The sequence below is a fragment of the Trichomycterus rosablanca genome, chromosome 1 (genome assembly GCF_030014385.1).
Source record: "Trichomycterus rosablanca isolate fTriRos1 chromosome 1, fTriRos1.hap1, whole genome shotgun sequence".
NCBI lineage: Eukaryota > Metazoa > Chordata > Actinopteri > Siluriformes > Trichomycteridae > Trichomycterus > Trichomycterus rosablanca.
In genome coordinates this window covers 51,795,500-51,810,294 of record NC_085988.1, presented here as the reverse complement: position 1 = coordinate 51,810,294, position 14,795 = coordinate 51,795,500, and the positions used below count along the sequence as shown (strand labels likewise).

General features: G+C 37.5%; 1 protein-coding gene across 2 annotated transcripts in view; it reads left to right on the top strand.

Moving 5' to 3' along the window:
• LOC134312356 (protein PHTF2-like) overlaps positions 1 to 12,924 on the top strand; it is a 62,167-nt gene extending 49,243 nt beyond the window's left edge. The window contains exons 8-19 of one of the 2 annotated variants that reach the window (XM_062994249.1): positions 1,249 to 1,410; positions 2,888 to 3,089; positions 3,655 to 3,822; positions 4,203 to 4,424; positions 5,592 to 5,720; positions 6,107 to 6,379; positions 8,033 to 8,164; positions 9,344 to 9,430; positions 9,530 to 9,685; positions 9,789 to 9,884; positions 10,280 to 10,405; positions 11,361 to 12,924. In XM_062994249.1, the coding sequence (XP_062850319.1) occupies positions 1,249 to 1,410; positions 2,888 to 3,089; positions 3,655 to 3,822; positions 4,203 to 4,424; positions 5,592 to 5,720; positions 6,107 to 6,379; positions 8,033 to 8,164; positions 9,344 to 9,430; positions 9,530 to 9,685; positions 9,789 to 9,884; positions 10,280 to 10,405; positions 11,361 to 11,381 (1,774 nt within the window). In that variant the 3' untranslated portion in view covers positions 11,382 to 12,924. The remainder of the gene's footprint in view (positions 1 to 1,248; positions 1,411 to 2,887; positions 3,090 to 3,654; positions 3,823 to 4,202; positions 4,425 to 5,591; positions 5,721 to 6,106; positions 6,380 to 8,032; positions 8,165 to 9,343; positions 9,431 to 9,529; positions 9,686 to 9,788; positions 9,885 to 10,279; positions 10,406 to 11,360) is intronic. The other variant, XM_062994241.1, reaches the window with a different exon arrangement.
• Positions 12,925 to 14,795: the final 1,871 nt, after the last annotated feature.

Genomic DNA, 14,795 nt, shown 5'->3' with positions numbered 1-14,795 from the left:
CCACCGGGCGAACAGCATCCCCACAGACACTACAGCCAAGGACAAAGAGAAATCTCATGTCAAGAAGGCCCTAGGTGAATGTGGTTATCCCAACTGGGCATTCGTAAAAGCTGGAAAAATGCCCAAACACGGCTCCAGTGGATCGAAAGGAAGGAGAAGGACAACCGCTGTCTAAGCGAAAACCATGGTGATTCTGTATGTGGCGGGAATAGCAGAACGATTGGGCCGGATATTCTCCAAACACCGTGTTTCGGTTGCTTTCAAACCCCAAAACACGCTACGCCATAAATTAGTTCACCCTAAGGACCAGGTCCCTCGACACAAACAGAGTAACGTAGTATATGCTGTTAGGTGCTGGGAGGATTGCCAGGAACTGTACATTGGGGAAACTAGATGGCCTTTGGCGAAACGGATGGCCCAGCAGAGAAGATTGACCTCTTCTGGCCAGGACTCCGCCGTTTACACTCACCTGCAAGCCAGCGGCCACTCATTTAATGATGAAGATGTGCAGATCCTTGACAAGGAGGAACGCTGGTTTGAACGGGGAGTCAAAGAGGCCATCTATGTGAAGAGGGAACAACCATCCCTGAACCGAGGAGCGGGCCTGAGAGTACATCTATCACCATCTTACAACGCCGTAATAGGAGCTTTACCCCAATCATGTGTTGAAAGGCACACATGACCATTGTATTTAATGGTCATTGTGATTTGCATATGGACCTGATCACCAGTTTCATTGTTATGTGCGGTGATCAGTCGTTATGCAAATCGTCTGCATATAAGGTTTTGGGTATTCACCACCAGCTCAGACTGAAGAAGTCACTTGGATGAGTGGCGAAACGTATCTCTACAACAAACTTGTGTCCAGATGAACTGATTCAACTTTGTGGATTTGTGTACCTGGATTATTGAGCATGCATCAAGAGACTCTATTGACACTGTTTAAAGACTAGGTAATACTAGTGTGCAGTCTGTTTTAGCACAGACTGGTAAACCATACTTACCTATATTTGTGATAACAGTTCCTAAAACTTATTTAATGATAATTTATTACTGAGATCGATTCATATGTGAATTCACTGAATGATTGACTTGCAGTCATTGATGCTGTAATAATTAGATTTTTCCTTACTTTTTTTTTTATCTCCTTTGGAGAAATCTATTGAAAAGCTTCTTCGTGTTTAAAAAGTGATTCTGTTTGGACTTCTCTCTCTAAGCGCTCTACGCTTTTAATGTTTCTTGCTAAAGGAAGTTAAGGAAAGCAGCTCACTTGGAAGTTCATAGGGAAGGCGATGGCTCTAGCACTACTGATAACACACAGGAGGGGGCATCGCATTCCCCCAGCTCTGCTGCCTCTCTCGGCCTTGGCGCTTTCTTCAGAGATTTCTGCCATTATATCTTAAAATCAGGGTGTGTATTTTTCCCTCTAAGACTATACTCTACATCTGCATAGCTGCAACACCGCTTACCCATGTCTGTTCATTGTGTTTTTGTGATTGTAATGTTTCCATATTTTATTTTTTAAATCATGGCTCTGTGATAAAGTTTAACATAGAAAATGTTTTAAGCTTTTTACATTATACAGTCAAGGAAAAGTGGATTTTGCAGCTATTTTTATTATTAATGGTACAACTTGGGAACTCTATGTAAAAGCCTGGTGGGTCAAGATATTTTATCTCTTATTGGAATGAGGATATTATGAACCAGTAATCAGTGGGCTTTTTTTATTATTAAATTGAACCAAAAGGAAATGAGGAATATGTTATGTTGCGTTTTCTAAATTCGTCCTGTAATTATCCTGTAAATTAATAATTGACATTATTAAGACACTGACTAAAATATTAAGTCAGATTCCGATTAATCAGTTGCAGCGATGAAAGACATATTCCCTAAAACAAACATGCATGTATTTATACATTTTTGGTAATCCCTTCTGTAAATAAGAGTACCACTGATCTTTCCAGGAAATTTTGAGCGCATGTCTGGAACACATCCACATTTGCAGGAAACTATGAGCGCATGTCTGGAGTCACTTGCTCATCCCTAAGAGCACCTTAGAAGCCAGTCCTCTTACTGAAGGATGTTTTTGGGACGTGGGAGAAAACCGGAGACTCTGAAACACACACACAACACAGAAAAATGACATGGAGATAGCCATCTCCCCAATGACAGCCACTTGAGGTAGGGTTGGAACCCGGGTCCCCTGAGCTCTGAAAATAAATGCCACCCACACAACATGTTGTGCTATCATGACTCCCCTAAATGAAATAATAATTTCAAATTAATTACTTACAATGTCAACAATCAGTGTTTGTGAGTTTTCTATGTTTGAGTCTGTGTGTTTTCTTAGTACTCCGGTCTCCTCCCACGCCCCAAAAATGCCTGTAGGTAGCTTGGCAACTTTTAATTGCTCCTTGGTTTGGGTAAATGTAAATAAGTGTGTAAGATGCCCTTTTATAAATTGCTGTTTTGTCGTGGTTGTCTTTTCGGCTTTGTGCCCAGTGTTTACGTAATAAGATCTATTCTGATTAAGCGGTTACAAATGATAAACAAATAAAATGCCACACTGCCTCCTAGTGGATTGACCTGTTATTACATTATTAGTAAACACTCATTTACCATTACTAAGAGCTGTGAGATGTTTTGACCCGAGGTGATTTACGATGGTATGCCTCATTTCTTTCATTAGCAAAATCTGCGATATTATTCTGAAGCCTTTGTGTATAATTGCTGTAGAATGGTACAGGAACTGAATATGCTGTACCCACTAGCGTCCTGTGACGCTGAACTTTTCCTCTGATTGGCTATTTCCTAACTTAAAATGAGGCCCCTACATTGTTAAGCATATGTATTCTAACTTGCCACTTTCTTGGTTTTTCCCTAATAGGTCTAAAACATCCAAACGGTCTATTGACAAGTCCACAGAAACAGATAATGGCTATGTCTCCTTGGATGGCCGTGTCATCAGTAAGAGCAGCGAAGAGAGGCTGCAACTCCATGAGCCTCACTGTGACCTGTTGCGATCGGAGGAGCCGGTCTGGAGCAGTTCACAGCCCAGGAACAACCTGATACTGTCATCCAGCAACAAGGTACTGTCAATACTTTAAGCCAGCGGTCCCAAAAGTTTTTTGCAGCACGGACCGGTTTCATATAAGATATCATTTCACGGACCAGCGGGGGCGGGAGGATTTAAAATAGAATAACTATAGAATGGAAAATTGGTGTGAATCCTAAGCTGTTTTTCAATCACCTAGTGGTGATTGAAGACAATAACACCCGAAGAGTTTTGGAAAATGAATTGCTCTTGTAGCAATCTCTAATTATTTATTCTTTTTGTGTGGCCCGGTAATAAATGACCCACAGACCGGTACCAGTCCGCGGCCCGGTGGTTGGGGACCACTGCTTTAAGCTGAATAAACACAGAGCCTAAAGATCCAGGGTCTAAGTAGAAAGCCTCAGTAAATGATTCATGTGACAGGCAGGTCATGGCTGGAATTACAATATTAAGACATTGATTGTTTTGTCATTGATTCATTTATTACGAAATTTTTGAAATTTTAGAGCATGTTGTCTATATGCTTGTTATGTTTGCATGTGCCGTTAAGAACAGTGTTTGCGAAAGTCCTTTTTGGTGTGTTTTGGTGGTTTATGCAGGAAGTGGCAGCTCTACGCAGTGGAGAGAACATGTCAGATGAAGCGTCAAGTGAAGAAGACCCCGAAAACTACAGGGCAATTCGCAGAGGGGTGGAGCGCATGAACAGCGACTGCACACTGCGCAACAGAAGATCCCACCATTACAAAAAACACTATGCAGCAACAGAGGTATGCATAGTTGTTCTTCTGATTTTGATTGGTTCCACAGATAGCTGGTTAAGGTCTTCTTCTCTCTTAGTTTACTAGGTACACCTACAGTGCACACTCTTTTTGTCTATGAGCATAAAAGCTGTAAATAAAAAAGTGATGTGCCTGACCACAAGAGTGCAGCAAAGGACTTAAATACTTTTGTGAATAAGTGATTCCAGTTTTTGATTTAAGTTTTTGATTTCTCTAAAAAACTGTACCAACATGATTTTACTCAGAAAGTCAGGAGGTCATTATACTTTTTAAGTCCACTGTGGGCTACATGTCATACTAACAGTGTGCAAAAATGTGTTAAAATGAAAATTAAAACACAGCACCCATCTATCTGTATTATCACCTAGGAGACACCTAAATCAGGCACTAGCTGCAGCTCCCGTTGCTCCAGTCTGCGCACTCAGGACTCTGAGAGCACTCGGCATGAGTCGGAGACGGAGGACGTGCTGTGGGAGGACTTCCTGCACTGTGCGGAATGCCGGTCCTCCTGCACCAGTGAGACTGAGGCAGAGGGGTCTGCTGTCAACCCCAGTTCAAAAAAGGAGTACAGGGATGACCCATTCCTGCAGGTGTGGAAGAAGAGCTTCATCAATAATATATAATGTTTCGAAAAAGGACAAACAGCATTGTTGTATTGGTGGGGTTAGTAAAGGCCCTGTGTACTAAAAACAGATACATATTTAGTTATTCTATATCAATAAATAATTACAAGAAGCGAAATTACTGTTATACACCTGTTAACAACAGGTGTAAAGCACCAAAACAATTACAATTAGTCCACATAATTTTCTGTACACACAAACATAACATTGTAGTAGGTTTTGCTTGTTTGCTTGTTTACACATCAAGAATAATTTCTCAGCATGTCTGGAGGTATTACAAATCCAGTGTTAACAGCATATAATACTAGTCTAAAGTTCTAGAACACCATTAGGACTGTTGTTTACTAGCAGTGTTGAAACAACTCTGCCACTACACCCTTTAGGTTTGACAATATTGCATGTCGTGACTGTTAGTCACAACTGTCATTTTGACTTAAATGTAAATACAGGATATAGTATCTTGCAGCTGACAAAAGAAGAGAGACAAATCATTATAACCCTAAGAAGTAAAGGTCTCTCCTATAAAGAAATTGCAAAAAATTTGTAATGTCCTGCCTGGGGTTGGTGCTCTAGCTAGGTGTAACCCTGATCAGAATAAAGTAGATAATGATGATGGTATATAAATGGTTTAATTTTTGGCAATAGCTTTGTTGAACTTTTTATTGCACTGGTCTATGTTCTTAATAAATCTAATGTTGGACCAAAAAAGAAAAAGTTAAAACAGACGTGATTTGCAACTTATGACCTACCTTACTTTATGACCCACATTCATCTAAAAACAGTACAACCACAAGAAATATAATGTTTCAACAACACATTTTATTGTATTTTTCTTTGTGTATAAAAACTTTATCTGAAATTGCAAAAATTAGTAAGTACAGTTTCCTAGTGGGCAGCTTAAATTGCTTAGCAGGGCTGCTTCCATCCAGTGGTTTACCTGTTAAATACCTCAGCCTTAGTAACTTTTAATCAATCAGTTAAATAAAAGCTACACAGGCTTTTAAATGACCACTTTACATGCTTGTTAACAAGTAAGTGTAAGCTTCACATTTGAAACAGTTGGAGACTGATCAGAACAACATACATTCATCTGACTAAAATGCTAGCATACTAATATTTCTTGTGTTTGCGTAGGGACATGCACCATGGCTCCACAGTTCAAACCCAGGGCTGGAGCGTGTGAGCGCCATCGTATGGGAAGGAAACGAGTGTAAGAAGGCAGACATGTCAGTACTGGAAATCAGTGGCATGATAATGAACAGGGTGAGTGTCATTTTAGTTGACTTGTAACACTGGGAAGTGTGGATCTTGGCAACAGGAACCAATGCCTCATCTCTTGTCACTTTCTGTAAGTTCTGCCAATGTCTGCATGTGATTCTTTTAACCTTCAAATAAATGCAGAAGGTAAATTGACTACTTTAATTGCCTCTAGGTGTGAGTGTGACAGTGAAGGTAAATGTGTAATGTCCTGCCTGGGGTTGGTGCTCTATCTAGGTGTAACCCTGATCAGAATAAAGTAGATAATGATGATGGTATATAAATGGTTTAATTCTTGGCAATAGCTTTGTTGAACTTTGTATTGCACTGGTCTATGTTCTTAATAAATCTATTGCATTAATGGGTTCTTGAACTATTTTTATGGTCCTTAGGTAAATTTGTACACCCCTGGCATTGGATACCAGATTTTTGGAAACATGGTGGCTGTGACTCTGGGTCTTACCCCCTTCGCATTTAGACTTTTCCAGTACAAAGACATGGAGCAGCTGGCCTCTCTCTCGGCCACTGAGATGATCTCTATTGCCTTTGGCACCTCTACTGATTTCATGGTAATCGCCATGGTGACTTTAAGCTTCATGGTCCGTGTTTGCCTCATCTGGCTCTTCTTTTTCCTGCTAAGTGTGGCGGAGAGGACATATAAGCAGGTACCAAAAGTATCACTTAGCATGCAATGCACTGTTCAATACAATTTAATGCATTATTTAATACAGTTTACCCTTAAATGCATGAGAAAATTATTGAAATGTTTAAAAACGAACTGTCCATCTTTGCTGCTTAAAGACTCAGCCTTTCATTGATGCTGCTTTTGTACCAAATCATGATTGTAATAATCTGTTTTTATCACCTGTTTTGAAGCATTATTATTTATTTATTTTACCTTTAATTACCAGCCCTAAATTGCCCCAGTTTAAATTGGAAGGCCTTAAATGCAGGAATAGATGTATATTAACAATGAAATGAAGTTGACCAGACAAAACATGAAATGTCCTGGGTTCATCCTGTCTGCAATGAAATAAAAGTAAATGTAGGAAACACCGCAATTTTTATTTGCATTTTCTATACTGTCACAACTTTTCTGATTTGGGGTGTTAATGTGGTGCCTCTAACACAGTCCAAAAGCTGGAACAGGGGCATATTAAGACCAGATCACCCTATTATAGGATATTGTTATAAATGGATATAAGCGTGTACAAAAGTTAATGAACAAAGATAGCAGCAAATAGTCAAACAATCAAAGAACAAAATTTTTTCACAATTGCTAGGAATTTAGGGATTTCACCATTTATGGTTAATAACATTATTAAATTATCTAGAGAATCCACACAAATGTTTGTGCGTAAAAGCCAAAATTATTATTGAATGCTCCTGATCCTCTATCTCTCATACAGGACTGCATTGAAAACCTGTGTGCTTGTGTTATAAATATAACCACATGGAAAGGTTTAAACCTAAAAGTCCATCTTTTAAATAGTTTTTTTTTGTTTTCTGAAATAATAAATATTGTGTTCTCTGAGGAAAAGGACTGTCTTAATTGTTACCAACACAAAGTTTATGATAACTTTTTATACACAGAAAGAAAAAAACAATCAAATGTGTTGTTGAAACATTATATTTCTTGTGGTTGTACTGTTTTTAGATGAATGTGGGTCATAAAGTAAGGTAGGTCATAAGTTGCAAATCACGTCTGTTTTAACTTTTTTGGTACACAAATGGAAATGTAATCTCGTTTCTTGGAGCTTGTGCTGACTTGCGAGAGTCATGTAATGTAATGATGACATAATAGTAATAAATACACTTTAACATGTGTTAAAACAAAAGAACAGTACAATGACAAAATATTTAATGATTTATATTAGAAACAATCACAAAAAATGGTTTACAAAAACTTGGGACTGTAGCAATTACAGTATAAATGTTAATGTAAAAAAAAATAATTTATGTAACCATGCTTGACTACAAAAGGAGCATCCAGATAAGGATTTTTACTGTCAAAATACATACAAAAATCTACCTTCCTCAGACAGCACTGCCTGTAGAGTCCAGACAGGGTATTATGTGGCTAGTGATTGTGCAGCATTTTTTATTAAAATATTGTTGACCATCAAGCTAGTTTTTTAAATCTTTTCTAAATAATTTAGTAATAGCAGCATTTTATAATTAACCTCCTACTTATAATTTTACTGTCCTTCTGGAGACTTTATAATTTTATAACTTAGCTCATAAAAATACTGGCAAATAACTGCAGAAACTTCAAGCTGATTTGTGTTTTATCACATGTGTCATCTTACTTCTTGCAGAGGCTGCTCTTTGCTAAGCTTTTTGGTCACCTAACCTCAGCTCGTAGGGCCAGGAAGTCTGAGGTGCCTCATTTCCGTCTGAAGAAAGTGCAGAACATTAAGATGTGGCTTTCTCTGCGTTCATACTTGAAGGTATTACATGAATGATACAGAGTAACACTAAACACACGTTTTCATGACAACAAAGTAAGCTGTAAAATTAAACCTCATCAAAACTAGTCTACTAGAGTAATGAAGTATCTTGTAGGAAACAACTTAGTGAATAAAGAAGTACGTATATGTAGCTACGTAAATAAATGGAGATGATTTAAATATATGTATTAACATCATGTAGAATAACAGACACCCTCATAGACACCATTCATCTGTAGATTCAGTTTAAAAAAAAAAACCTTTTCAGTTACTGTATCTACATTTACTGTGACTAAATTTTGTCAACCCTATCTGTAATTCCACACATTTAACTCATCTATACCAGACAGATGACTGCAGACAGAACTATTTTTATCCACACATGCCCTATCCCAAATGATTTTCTTTTACTAGTTCAAGTAAAAACAATTGCTGTTTACTTTACTGACTCAGTACTACCTGTGTTTTCTCTATATGCTGGATGATAAAACTCTATTCTATGCTGTAGTAAATGTAAAAATTGACTATCCAACTGTAGAGGCAGTGTAAACCTGGTCAAACCTGAAACATGGCATTCATTGTGGGCATTTAGATTTTTAGATATAGCTTAATTGTAAATTTTGATGTACATTCTGGTATTGCAAACTTAATCACAAATTTAATTTAATATCCAGACATGGTCTGTTAAATACGTGTTAAGTTACATGTCATACATGTGTATTATTATGTGTATCACCAAAACAAATTCCTTGTATGTGTAACATACCTGGCAAAATAAAGTGATTCTGAACTCATTCAGGTCCTATGTTCATAAACTTTCACTATTTGGAGTATTTTGTTAATGCATCTTACCTGTAGCAGTTACTGTTAGCATTATAAGCTATAAGTCTTCCATAAAATATTTTTTCCTTAATCCAATTTAATAGAATTAAACTTTGCATTGCAAATACATTTGTTGCTGTAAATCCTATTAAAATAAATACAGTAATCTGGCATGATCAATTATTCAGTCTTATTTAATGCCACAGTTCAAAGTTTGCAATTAAAGAATTTGTATTACTTTAATTTGTAATTCCTTTTCTCTGTGTGTGTGTGTGTGTGTGTGTGTGTGTGTGTGTGTGTGTGTGTGTGTGTGTGTGTGTGTGTGTGTGTGTGTGTGTGTGTGTGTGTGTTGCGCAGAGACGTGGCCCTCAACGCTCAGTCGACGTCATCGTCTCATCTGCCTTTCTCCTTACTCTCTCAGTGGTCTTTATTTGCTGTGCTCAGGTCTGTCTCTCTGGATGTTATTTCAGTTGATGCTGTAATTAATCCTACTAAGGATTTGCAACCCTTACAATCTTTGTTCATCTGCACGTTGATCCACAGTTGCTGCATGTGCACGAGACGTTTCTGGAGTACCATTACAACTGGGAGCTGGTAATCTGGTGCTTTTCTCTCTCACTCTTCCTGCTGCGTTTTGTCACTCTGGGCTCGGAGACCAGCAAAAAATACAGCAACGCCTCAATCCTTCTGACCGAACAGGTATTAATTAACGCATACACACTCAGATTTGTTTAAATGAATGCATACACTATATTTTCTGAAACAAAGAAATTCTGAAACAATTCATTGTGTTTTTGACTAGATTAATTTGTACTTGAAAATGGAGAAAAAACCAAACAAGAAAGAAGAGCTTACAATTGTCAACAATGTTCTCAAGCTGGCCACCAAACTGCTAAAGGTACAAGTTCCTCCAAGTCATGCTGTTTCCTTCTGTCCCTTGACATGGTACCTATTTGCTATGTTACTTAATACTACTGCTACTGCTATGACTTAATACTTAAATATTTCGAAATAAATGATACAGTTGTATGAATTCTTTTAACAATTCTTAGACAACTCAACCAAAAACCCAAAGATAGTGTAAACATAATTTGCGACATTTGTGTGGTTGTTAAGGGAAACAGTCCAAGAACAGGATGCCATTCAGACATAAGCAGAAATAAAGCAGTCTACAGCAGTCATTTTAAATAGTACTCATACTGCCAATAGTACAAATGATTAAGCACTTACTTCAAAGCAGTTGATAGGTCTGAAGTAATGGTTTGTTCCCTCACTTTTTTGTCCCTCCATCAGGAGCTGGATTCTCCATTTAGGTTGTACGGGCTCACCATGAACCCTTTGCTGTACAGCATCACACAAGTGGTCATTTTGTCTGCAGTGTCAGGGGTGATCAGCGACCTGCTTGGCTTTAACGTAAAGGTAAATGCTCATGACGCAGCTTACACATTCTAAAATGGTTTCTTCGAGAAATAAAAAGCAAAAAAGCATTAAGGGCAGGATTATAAATAATCTCATTTATATATAAGAATATATAAAATCAAGGCCAAAAATGTCAAAACTTTAGGTGCTCCCATGAACGTGGACAATAGAGAAAAATTGGAAAGTTGGAATGAAAGATTACTTGAATGGTGGATAAAGATTTTGAATCAACCCGCAGACGACCTGCAAACACAGCGTACAGCAGTGTCATCTGGCTCTGTCTATTGTCATATGAATGAAATGCGTGTTATGGTAGGAAAGCCTGTTGACACAAAGACATAAAAAGCCAGGCTCCATCAGAAGTCATGGGTCTTCTAGTACATACACCAAACAATACATACACCAAAAAGCACCCAGAAATGAATAAAGATAAAGTGTTGGAGGGTTCTAAGATGGTCAATAAGTGCAGATCTATTGAACAAATTGTGGAGAGATCTCAAAACAACATTTGGGAGAAGGCACCCTTTACATCTAAGAGCCATGAAGCAGTTGGCCAACAAAGAGTGGTCAAAAATACTGATAGATTGGACTAGAATAGAAAGAAACTCATACATGGTTACAGTAGGAGTCCTTTGTGGAATATCAGTGAGTTTAAATATAGACTTAATGGATATATATGATCTGTATGATTTTCTTATTTGTTTAATTAATAATTCATTGCTTTGTTTTACAAAACTGATAGTTCATATATAGAACCATCATCATAGTTAAAACCTGAAACATGAATAAATTAACAAGAATCAACAAATCTGATCTGATGATTGACATTGAACTAGAACTGATAAATCATATGTAACCTGGCAACCTGTCCTGTCATGAATGTAACCAAAGTATAAAACATGATGTTAAAATCCTAATAAACCTACAAACAATATTGCTTTCTTTTTTTGTGCAGCTTTGGAAGATCAAGTCATGACAGTGAACTGTGTGCGGGCATTCAGAGTGAATGGAAATTTTTCAGAGGAGCCACCGGAGGACGCTGCTTCCCCTTAATAGGGCCCTTCTGACGAGCTTTTGGCCATTTCTCCCTCTGACCTATCAGAGTGCACACATTTCACATGCTCAATACACATATTTATTTTATTCTCTCATCAATTTGTGGACACTTTTAGCTGCTATTGGAATGTCATTGTTACAGGATGGGTGCTTCCTTAGAGGTCAATATGTTAGTATATATAGTCCTGATCTATAAAAGTACTGTATACATGTTTGTATGCAGGTGTGACACAAAATATTAATATTTAAAGGTCATTTAAGGGTTTGATTAGGATGGGTTACAGTTAAGACATGGTCCGATATTGGTTTCTTGCTTCGTGGATCCATGATAGGTCACTCGCAACAGCAGTGCTGTTTAGTAAAGTTTAAGATTAAAAAAGTAATTCAAGAAGAGAATTTTCTGAAGTACTGAATGCACAATTTAATGGACAGACTTGCACACAGCATCACTGAACCTAGTGGATCGTCTGTGTGCCTATGTGGTCTATGTCTTGTTTTACTTCTCAGTCTCTGTCTTATATATTTTGCATGCTGTTTTTATGGTGTTATCCGGCTTGAAGATTGAACAATCTTTTTGTGATCACACATCCTCAGTTTAGTTTATAATGTTTATATCTTGTGGATACCCAACATTTTTATGTGCAAAATACCTAAAAACCCCTTAAACATTTGATGTGTTTACGGCCCAAATACTGTTAAGTTTAGTCATGTCTAAAAGACTTGTATCACTGCTTATCTATTTCTGGATATTTTTGTTTATGTACAGTGTATAGAGGAGTGTGTGTGTGTGTGTGTGTGTGTGTGTGTGTGTGTGTGTGTGTGTGTGTGTGTGTGTGTGTGTGTGTGTGTGTGTGTGTGTGTGTGTGTGTGTGTGTGTGTGTGTGTGTGTGAGTGAGCACATGCAGATTCAATCAGACATGCCTCAAGATGTGCACTTTAAATCAAAAAACTTGTTACACAACGTGAAACTGGTCTGAAGAAGAGACTTGAGGATATTTTATATGTTTTAGTGTTTCTGCACGAGACCGTCAGCAAAGACAACCAAAGTGCTTTTTCCTTATTTGCTGGATTCAAATGTATTAGTTACTGCTTTAACCTTGACTTTATTAGAAGGCAGTTGATGCCATTCTGTTGTACTACATTTTTTTCCTACACTATGCTGTCTGTTACATTCTGTTTGGTTTTGTCATTAAATAGCTTTGAATAGGTCACCAATTTATAGTAGAAATACATGGTGTTTACAGTGAACACTATCATGAAAAATGTAGAACGAAGTTCTTTTATGTGAGTGGTTCTGTGGTCTGTTTTTATTCGTTTTTTAAATGAAAACATTTTGAAGAAGTGGGCAACGTAGCTTTTCTTTTTGAAAGTATTATGGTTCAGGCAGAGAAGATCTGCTGTACGAGATCTCTGTACACTCTAAACCACCCTGTATGTATCACATTAAACACTGTGCTGGAAGAGTTTTGTCTTATTGATTACATCATGAACAGTAGCAACAGATTGTCGTCTTTGTTCCACTTTAACCATACTATCATAAGATGCAAACCATTAAGCAAGGAAGTTTACCATGTTTTTAATTTTGTAGGAAAAAAAGAGCTAACTGCTGCCCACCACTACATTTCATAGAGGTCCCTCTGAAACCAGAGACTGTCACAAGTGCCATCATATAGTTACACTACTAGGTAAATATTCTATTTACTATTTAGTATTATTATGGGACATATCTGCCTCCAACAGAGTTATGATTCACCCATATTTATTGAGACACATGTAGTAGCCAGTCACAACATAGGTGCTTCTAGTTTGCTGGATGGATGGATGGATGGATTGATGGATAGATAGATAACCTTATTAATCCCATAGGGAAAGTCAGTTATTACAGCAGCTTGGAAAGTGAATTTTCTGAGCTGCTGTGCTTTCCTGAGAATCCCCTCACCCCTAGACTGTTTAAAGGTACTTGATACTTGTATGAACTGATGAGCCCAAACATTACGACCAAAATGTGTACAGTAATGCCTATTTCATAACACTTTTCATGTGACAGTCTGGGATTGTTTAAATTTTTGGCTGATGGTAGTTTGTGGTAGTACACATGTTGGATACAGAAGATATGGGTAGCATAAAGATCTGAGTGTGTTTGGCCAGTGGCAAATAATTGTGGCCAAATCATAATGGCCCGATGACTGGGCTGTAGTATCTCTGATACATCAAAGAGTTCGGGCTGAGGGACAAGCCATGAACTGCCATCAGGTTGTTGGGCAGCCAACCAAGACTTATTGGTGCCTGATGAAAGCTATGGTGTCTGATAAATAGGCCAGTCAAGATGTCCGACCTAATGCCTGTCCAATAGTTCCTGATTTTTTCAAGCACTAGCACCAGGATTTACTATATTATGACCCACCTAACAATATACAGAAGTTAATGGATGGGTTATGTCCTTGTACAAGATACCTTCAACTGTTTTGTAGACTCATTGTCCTGGCATATTAGGTGGGTGGTCCCAATGTTTTGGCTCATTAGTGTATATATAGCATTTGTGTAACTTACAGACCACATGATGAGATCAAAGTTACTAGTTTTACTGCCAAAGGTTGGTCAAGCCACTTATGTTGTGTACAGTACAAGGTCATTGCATATTTTTTATACACAAAATAATCAGATAAGTGCAAAAACATTTTAGCAAAAATAAGAATTTTTTTTTCTCCAACTCATTTTAATTTGAATATGCTGCAAAAAGGGATTACCAAAACACTGTAGAACCATCTTTTGCTTTAATTACACCTGCAATCTGCTTGGCTGTTTCTGTACCAGCATTGCACACCTACTGGAAAATACTTGGCAATTCCTTCCTGCAATTTCTTCAGCCGTGACTGATGCTACTGATATTCAATTTGCTTAATATACTGTTGTCACTTACTTATAAAAACAAACTTAATGTTTGTAAGTGGATGTATTAATTCAAACAATAATAGTAATGTATTTAGAAGTTGTATGAACAGTAGTCTACTATATCTGTGAGACCTGCTAAGCCCTTGGCTAGTTAATGTGTTCTGATGCTGATGGTATGCATGGTTTGCTGGTAAATATTAACTATAAGAATGTCTCATTTAGCATTTTCTTTAGCAGAAGTTATTTTTTCCCCTGGAAGGATAATTATCTTGTTTTTCCAACAAAGTACAGTAAAATAAAAATCTCTATTTTTCCACAATGAGTCGGGGAAGGGGTGAATAATCACATAATCACTTATGTTTTTGTTTTTTAAATATACTTCTAGTAATTCCTGTTTATATATATATTTATACAGTGGGGAAAATAAGTATTTGATCCCCTG